Source organism: Nematolebias whitei, chromosome 5 (assembly GCF_014905685.2).
Source record: "Nematolebias whitei isolate Nwh7 chromosome 5, NemWhi1, whole genome shotgun sequence".
In the NCBI taxonomy this organism is placed as follows: Eukaryota; Metazoa; Chordata; class Actinopteri; order Cyprinodontiformes; family Rivulidae; genus Nematolebias; species Nematolebias whitei.
Genome location: NC_056502.1, coordinates 6,484,909 through 6,493,385, shown reverse-complemented (window position 1 = coordinate 6,493,385; position 8,477 = coordinate 6,484,909). Strand labels below are relative to the sequence as shown.

Here is an 8,477-nt window from a genome sequence, read left to right as displayed (position 1 = left end):
TGTTAACAGGTTAGCTGTATGCTCAACGCTAATTCACCTGTTAACAGGTTGGCTAGGTGCTAATAGCTGTATGCTAATATGTTAACTTGTTATGGCTCTATGCTAACAGGTTAGCTTTGCAGCTAAAATCAGAGTATGTCTCCAAATTCAGGTCAGGTTGGTTTAAAAACTATTTTTAGCCCGTGACTACATTTGCGAGAATAACTGATTAATTACTGTCTGTATTGTTAATAAATTCATGAATACCAAAACTTTTGATTTTATAGAGAAGCTAGATAAATCATCAGGACTTTAGATCAGGATCCGGGTACAACCTTGATTCCTGTGGGGCATTGTGGGTTTAGTTTATAAATAAATGACATCATGTAATATGTCGTACGGTTTATCTAAGGTTGGATTTATTTTATTTTAAGGTCTGATAAGAACCATGACCTTTGATTGTTGGTTGAAATGATTTAATTCCATTTTATTGTATCGAAGAAAATGAAGAGCGCTGATCAAACATTTAAGGTAAAACTAACACTACAACTGTTAAAATACTTAAAAGAAGAGAAACGTTTAAACTCATAGATGTAAAGAAGTGAAACGACTTGATCGAGGCTAACTTGTTTTTTATTTGCACATCCACCGAGTGTTAACAAACCCAACACAGTTAGCATCCAGGTCTACAGCAGGGGGCGCTCACGCACACGAAAGCTCCGAGGACGTTGGACAGGAAGGAAACCGGCAAACATCTGTACAAATCTACAGCCGCTCTGAAACGGGCTGCAGCTTCAGTCCAACCACGAAGGAGATCAGGCTGCGGGGAGGGGGGGGTCAGTGATGATGATGAAAGCAGCATCTTTATTCCTCTGGTTCCATTTAGTTTTTACGCTCGTTAACGTCCTCCGAACAGGGAGGAAGCAGGTGGCTCAACGTTGAACTCAGAATAAAAAAAATGTGCTTCTCAGACTCCAGTCGCCTCACAGTGAATCGTCAAAACACTAAACCCAAAGCGTCGCTCCGCGCGCGTCTCGTTAAGCCAATTAGTATAAAACAGCGCCGTCTGCTGGCAGACAAAACAAGGGGGAGATCGCAAACGTGCAAACAGCCTGAATCGGGTCGAGGGAGTGAAAACGTAGAGACATTAAAGGAAGTGAAGCAGAGGAGAGGACGAGGCTGCTAGAAAACATTTTATACACGTTTTAAATTACAGTTAAACCTTCAGCTTCAAATCTTAATGCTGCTGCAGTCGAGCTCAAACGTCTTCATGAAGAGTAAAATGATCAGATTTAACAGAAAACGATCAGCTGATAAACCTCAGTATTTTCAGGACCTTTTTGTTTAGGCCATGTTGACGCCAAATAAATAAATTTACGTCTACGGCGCCCTCTGGTGTCTTCAATCTGCAATAACAATCCAGCCTGCGCTCATCTGTGACTCATCAACTTGTTGAACCGTGTTAATTGTGTTTCTTGCTTCAGTGATGTCATTCTTTCTACAAGAGACACCTGTCTGTGGAGCAGCAGCATATTGCACCACGTCTCTGTGGATCTCTGACGGTTTCTGTAGCCGCGGCGTCGTGAAGACGGGATAAAGGACGCGGCCGAAGGCCTCGGTGTGAAACGCACGGCGCCCGCTGGCTTCAGTTTCCGACGGGCGTTCTGTCACTGCACTGTTGAAAAAGACGCAACGCGGCGATCCGAACGGTTCTGCCTCCAGGTGAGACCCGAATGAACCCGAAATTCATTTAGTTTGGCTTCAGAACTCTGACGCCCTAAATTTGACCTGGAAGCTCTTTTTTTTTTTCTGTCCAAGTGCTTGAACTGAGCTTTTATACGTTGCTGTAAGTTACCAACATGTTCCTAAAGTAAACGTTTCAGCAGATAAAGAAGTGATTGAAGAGTTATCAGCTGAAGGTTCTGTGGGGAGCACACGTTAGTTTGAAGGTTTAGCTGCTGCAGGATTGTTTTAGTTTTCAGCAGCACATCTGTCCTCTGCTTCAGACCACTGCGGGATGAATTCATCAAACATCTAGCTTCATGTTCGAGTCTCGTTTATTCCACATGGATTCGACTGTGTCCTCCTGAAGACGGTCCTCTGAGAGGAGAAAATGGCCGCTGCAGGCAGGAAGGAAGGAAGCGTGTGGACGTTTGAACAGAACCTGCCCTCGGCTGTCTGCAGACGTTTCTTGGTTAATATTCAGCATTTAGTTCGAAGCAGGAGGATTTTTTTTTTTCTGTTTCTTTGTTTTTCTTTTCAGACGGACATGCGATGAACTGCATGACAACAACAGCAACAGGAGGAACTTTTTTCTTTTTCTGTTTCTTCTTTTTTAAATCGTGCGGGAGCGTTCCATCCCCCGTTCACACAGACGGCCCGAGTCTCGGAAACGGACCGCTGTTTTTTCATTTACTCGTTTTAGTCAAAGAACTTGCAGATGTTCTGGTTGGGAAGAGATAATAGAGACGGAGAGTTGAACTACCATCATAACTGTGTGTGTGTGTGTGTTCTGTACACTGAGTCTTTAAGTCCCAGTTCGGTTCTCTGCTGGAGGCCCAGCTGGCTCCAGACCCTCCTCCTGGTCCTTCAGTACTCGCTCAGGTTGTGCCACTTGGAGATCTGCCGGCGGGGGTTTTCGCACACCTCCCTCCAGTGGGAGGTCCCGGAGGAGGACGGGCTGTGGAGGCCCAGCAGCAGGCGGCCCAGGACCTCGTTCTTGGTGGTCCGGTCGAAGTCGATCACCAGGAACTCTACGGAGATCTCGGGCAGGAGTTCGGGCGGGATGTCGTAGATGAAAGACTCGTTGAAGACCGGGTTCAGCGTGCACTTCTTCACGTGCGTCTTCTTCTTGGCGATGCGTTTACGGCCGTAGAAAACGTTCACCTTCACGTACGGATCTGAGGACACAACAACAGGAACCTGAATCTGAGTCCTTCTCTGCAGTGGGTCAACTCGGTTCTGCTGGTACTCACTGGCTGACAGACCCGTCATGTCCATCTTGGGGAGGTGTCGGGCCTTCAGAACCACCACGCTGAGACGATGGGACACCGGCTGGTAGGACAGAGACACCAGGACCTCCCCACGACTGTCGCACTGAAAACACAGAGAGACGAGGCGTTCAGAGACACGACAGAGACGCTTAGTTCACTGTCCTGGAATGGGCAGTGGTTTTACAACGATCGCTGCGTCCTTATGGCTGATGTCGGCAGGATGAAAAGAACAAGGCCGGAAAGTCAAAATCAAAAACATAAAACCATCAAGATGTTTAAAAAGATGACATGAAACCCAACAGACACAAGAAAAAAGACTAAAACAAGAAAACGCATCAAGATAAAAACCTGCCGGGACTCAGAAATTGAGCATTCTGCCATATTTTATTTTGAAAGGACTATAAGGTGGAAACTACGGTCTCAGGTGAGCTCAGCCTTGTTCATCTGTGTGTGGTGCAATATTTAAAGTATAATAAAAAAAACAAAAACTACTGTATTTTTCGCTGTATAAGTCGTGGTTTTCTGCATAATTTGCATGCCCTGCAACTTATAGGCCGAAGGGATGTATTTATGGATTTTTTTCTCATATTTATAAACCAATTTTTGGCTCAGATATGTTTTCACTCATTCCGACTGAAAAAAATTAACTGTACCATTTCCAGCCACTAGATGGAAGAGTAGTAGTAGCTGTATGGCATGCCGTTGTATCATGTAATAGGTAAAAGTGGATATTAATGACAAATTCAAAAAAGTTCAAGACAAAAACAACTGGACTTTATTTTTTTATACTTTATACGTTTTTATATTTGTCTTGAACTTTTTTGAATTTACCATGTCCTGGATGACTGAGAATCTTCACCAGCTTTTAAAGACACAATCGGCTTGCCATAGCCTCCCATCTTTGTTCTGCTTGGAGCAAGTCAAACCAGCTGCACTGCCCCAGCAAAATGCAGCCAATTTGACCATTAAAGTGCATTTATTAAGTACAAGTTCAACTGAGACACACCTTTACTGTAAAGTCGAGCAAACAAATTGTTTTTAAGAGTTAATCTTGATAAATTCTTGTTAAAGTCCTCCCTTTCACGCTCCTCCTATTTGGCAGCCCATCGATTTTTGGCACAACACCGGCCCACATTTCCGGGTTGTCAGCGGTGACGCATAATAGATGCGACGTAAATGGTGAAGTGACATATTTATGGATTTTTCCACTTTTTAGACATATTTGGACTGATGCGACTTATAGGGCGGTGCGACGTGTACGGCGGAAAATACGTAATTCTAACTGTAATTCTGCTTTAAATGCCGAGTCCTTTTACAGATGTAGACAAACGTGAATCCAGGTGAAAATGTATTTTACTCGTCCAACATTTGAGGCCCAGTCGGGTCTAGATGTCTCAGACAGTCCACCGTGAGGAGAAATAAAACAAGATGTCAGACTGTCTTATTAACTAAAACCAAACCTTCCCTCATCGGTCTGCTCTAACCTTCCACCTGAAAAACGGCTTCCTGTTTTTGTTTACCTTTACAGACTATGAGCCCTGAAAGTAGCTAACAAATGAAAATCCTTAACATGGTTTCCATATCAGCGTGTGTTTGGGATAAAAAACATCTTTTCAGCTTGGAGAACCCGAGGAACACAGCTGCTGCTCATGATCTACTCAACCAAGCAAACGAACATTCATCGATTCTGAAACCTACGAAGAGTTTGTCGTTAACCCAATAAAACCGGAACAGAGCAGCTGATTGTCTGAGCCGGGTCAGCCCGACCCGTCGCCATGGAAACGCCGACCCGGCTGGCAGCAGCATGTCATTCAGAGGGAGACAGAAGGAGGAGTGTTTCTCCTGCTGGGTCAGGTCCAGTTCAGCTCTACGAGCTGGTTTTGTTGTTCAACGCTGAATCTGATCAAAACTTTGGACCCACCTGCATGTTCCTCTTGGTGATCTGCTGGTTCAGGTGGACCCGGCCCGTACTCGGGTCCACGCCTTTCAGGGGCACCACGGCCTCCCCGATGACATCATCGCGGGCGAAGCGGTCGAAGCTGAGGACCAGGAAGTGCAGGGTGAGCTCGGGCAGCGAGCTGTAGGCCACGCCGTAAAAGGTGAAGGTTTCGTCGAAGATCGGGTCCAGGGTCTTCCTCAGCACGCGGGTCTTGACCCGGTGCTTCTTCTCAGGCAGGATGGTCATTTTCACGTACGGGTCAGAACTCTCTGCCTGCTCATCGACAGCGGGGAGGCCCCGGGCCCCCACGATGGTCACCACTAGGGCCTTCTTGGGGAAGTTGTAGTCGACGGTGAGGCTGATGGAGCCCAGGCTCGGTTCTGGTTCTGGTTCTGAGGAGGCAGGAGTGAACGGGGACACAGTCTTGCTGCTGGTCTGGCTGCTGCTGGCCGAGCTGCTGTCCAGGCAACAGTAATCGGCTCGGACCGGTAAGGCCCGCTCCAGCCGAGCAGGGCTGTGGGCGGAGCCTGTCCTGGCGGGGGGTACCAGGTGACTCATCTGCAGCTGACCCGGGACGTCCAGGACGTTGTTCTCTGCATCTACCAGCACCATGCCCCGGCCCGCGGCGCCGCGCTCTGAGTCCCGGTCTGAGCGTTCGGCGCGTCTGATCCCCCGGACGATCCGCTTGCTGCCACTGAGGGATTCTGGGTAAATGCTGATCCCCTTCAGCATGTGGATGAACTTGTAGGGGGGGTCCTCGGTGTCGCAGTACCGGTCACCGTGCAGCTTGTAGCGTCCAGTGACCCGGAGGTACCGACGCTGACAGAAGGACCAGAGCAGAACCAGAACCACCACGACCACGACCAGAACACCGGCTCCAAGGAAGCCCGCCAGCACCGGAGACATGGCTGAAACAGACACGGGGACAGATTGAGGACATTATTTATGATTTTCATGATAAACGTAAAAGCTGAAAATCTTTTTATGTCCTGAATCCTGCGGGTCATTTTGACCCCAGGGCAGCAGGACGGTCCCCATCAGTTGAACTTTTCTCAGCCTCTTCCTGTTCACAGCTGGACAGATGTGTGTGACGCATTCAGGGACGTCTAATAATGAATAAATTGTGTTGTTACTGTTTCAGATTTTCTGTACGGAGACAAAAACAGTCTTCAAGCTTTGAGTCATAATCCCCCAACAGAACAATATTAAATAAATCTTTTAGGAACCGTTTTGTGTTTCTAAAACAGAAACAACGTTAGGTTTACGTTTAAAACTGATTAAGACTTTCTGAACCTCTGGACCAGAAACACTGACTGAAAAAATAAATTGTGAACTTTAATAATCTGAGCCGCTGCTTTAACGTCTGAATTTAAAGATTTCTATGAGACAACTGTCTCTAAAACCAGGTTTATTTCAATAAGAGGATAACCTTTAAAGGTCTGTTTTAACACTTTAAATAAATAATTTATGATTTGTGAGCAGAACATGAGAACTTTACAATAATTGGGTCAAACGTTATAATCCGTATTAAAAGTGGAGGAGCCCTAACAGAATGGAGACGTCTGAAAACATTTAAAATCAGATTTATCAACACAGCATCAGGCTGTGGACAAACCCTGCAGAGGATGTCTTTGTCCTCAGGGGACAAAGACGGGGGACGGGGGCTGCACAGCTGCAGAAAGGAAAGCTCGCAGAGAGTGGTGAAGGCTGCACAGACGACTGTTGGAGTCAGTCTCCCCACCATCACAAGCATCTACACCTCCAGATGCAGGAAGAGGAACACCTGCATCATGAAGGACCCCACTCATCCAGCACACATTTTGCCCCACTCCCCTCAGGAAGGAGGTTGAGGAGCATTAAGTGTAGAACGACTAGACTGAGGAACAGCTTCTACCGTGAAGCTGTTAAGATTCATGAACATCTAACCAGGAAAATCACTGTAATTCATTCAACCTTTATTGATACAGGTTAATCCCATTGAGCCTCCGGGACTCATTTACAACAGAGACCTGATTAACGACACTAACTGGTGGTATGCGACTTTATCTGTGCTGCCTTTTAAACTTCTGTACTCGTTACCATCTGCTCACTACAGACTCATGTTCATGCTGCTGTTTAATACACTGCATTTTAAATTATTAGCGTTATATCTTAGAGCCTTGTATATTGTTTCTTTTTATACTTTACATTCTTTTTTTTTTTGTGCTATTTTTGTGTGTAACTGGGACCTTGAGTGCACGATTTCGTTCCACCTCATGTACCACATGTGATGCGAATGAACCTGGAACTTTGACAGAGGAGCATTGTTGCTGTGATTTGTCCCAGGAGGACACCGAAAACGGACGCATCCTGTGTGAAATGAGAAGAACCGACCGGCAGCAGCTTTAAACTGATCCAGAGGAAAACACACACACACACACACACACACACACAGAGAGACGTTTTTAACGTTAAAACATTAAATCTGACAGAAAAGCAGGTCCAGGCTGCTTCTTGTCTCTCTGAACTCCCAGCTGATTCAAATTTAAAACCTTCTTCCTCTCATTTCCAGCCTTCACTCAAATAGATGATGTCATGTTTTGGCTGAAAGCAGCTGAGCTCACTGCCTGGCAACACACACACACACACACACACACACACACACACACACACACACACACACACACACACACACACACAGGGCTGTGTGTTCAGGGGGTTAAAGGTCCACGGAGCTGTTCGGAACAAAGAAAGACAAAAGGATTCTTATTTTGTATCTGTATCGTTTTTAAAGTTTGATTTTTATTTTAACGTTCTGAACGTCTAAACTTGGAGGTTTAAATCGTTTAGATCTTCTGTTGAGTTTATTGTAATTATCAGCTGTTTTATTTCAACTTTAATGAATATTAATGTATTTTTGCTTCCATAAACTTCAGATAATTTTTAATATTTCACTCCAAGGATCTCTCGTTGATGTCTGAAGTGAAAACACTTCCTCTGCTTGAACGTTTACAGGCTCAGATTAGCATCAAACACAAGTAACTGAGTCTGGAAACACCGATTCATCTATAATTATTTTTATCCAGATTTATCTAGTAAATGATCAAATCTGATCAGCACCTTGTTCAGATAAAAGCAGCAGCCATCGAAGCTGGACAAGAGGGCCGTCGAGTCTCCGTTTAACCTCACGAGTCTCGGAGGCTCACAGATCTGAGATCTGCTCCGGCAGAAACCGCCTGAGGCTTCAGCTCCGAAAATAACTCCACAACGATCGATAAGAACGACTAAAAACTGGTTCGAGTCTGTTTATAAAACTTTACGGTCGGGTCAACTGCCGAGGAGAGTCCGAGGGGGGTCTGAGGAGAGTCTGAGGTGGGTCTGATGTGTCTGAGGAAAGTCTGAGGTGGGTCCAAGGGGTCTGAGGAGAGTCCGAGGGGTCTGAGTAGAGTCTGAGGTGGGTCTGAAGGGTCTGAGTAGAGTCTGAGGAGAGTCTGAGGTGGGTCTGAAGGGTCTGAGTAGAGTCTGAGGTGGGTCTGATGTGTCTGAGGTGGGTCCAAGGGGTCTGAGGAGAGTCCGAGGGGTCTGAG

The 8,477-nt window shown here is 46.0% G+C and overlaps 1 protein-coding gene across 1 annotated transcript in view; it reads right to left on the bottom strand.

Annotated features, from left to right (window-relative positions):
* Positions 1–600: 600 nt before the first annotated feature.
* The window catches only part of syt11a (synaptotagmin XIa), a 9,823-nt gene continuing 1,946 nt past the window's right edge, over positions 601–8,477 (bottom strand). The window contains exons 2-4 of the mRNA XM_037676109.1: positions 4,894–5,819; positions 2,955–3,075; positions 601–2,879 (exon numbers count right to left, since the gene is read on the bottom strand). Of these exons, the coding sequence (XP_037532037.1) occupies positions 2,569–2,879; positions 2,955–3,075; positions 4,894–5,819 (1,358 nt within the window). The 3' untranslated portion in view covers positions 601–2,568. The remainder of the gene's footprint in view (positions 2,880–2,954; positions 3,076–4,893; positions 5,820–8,477) is intronic.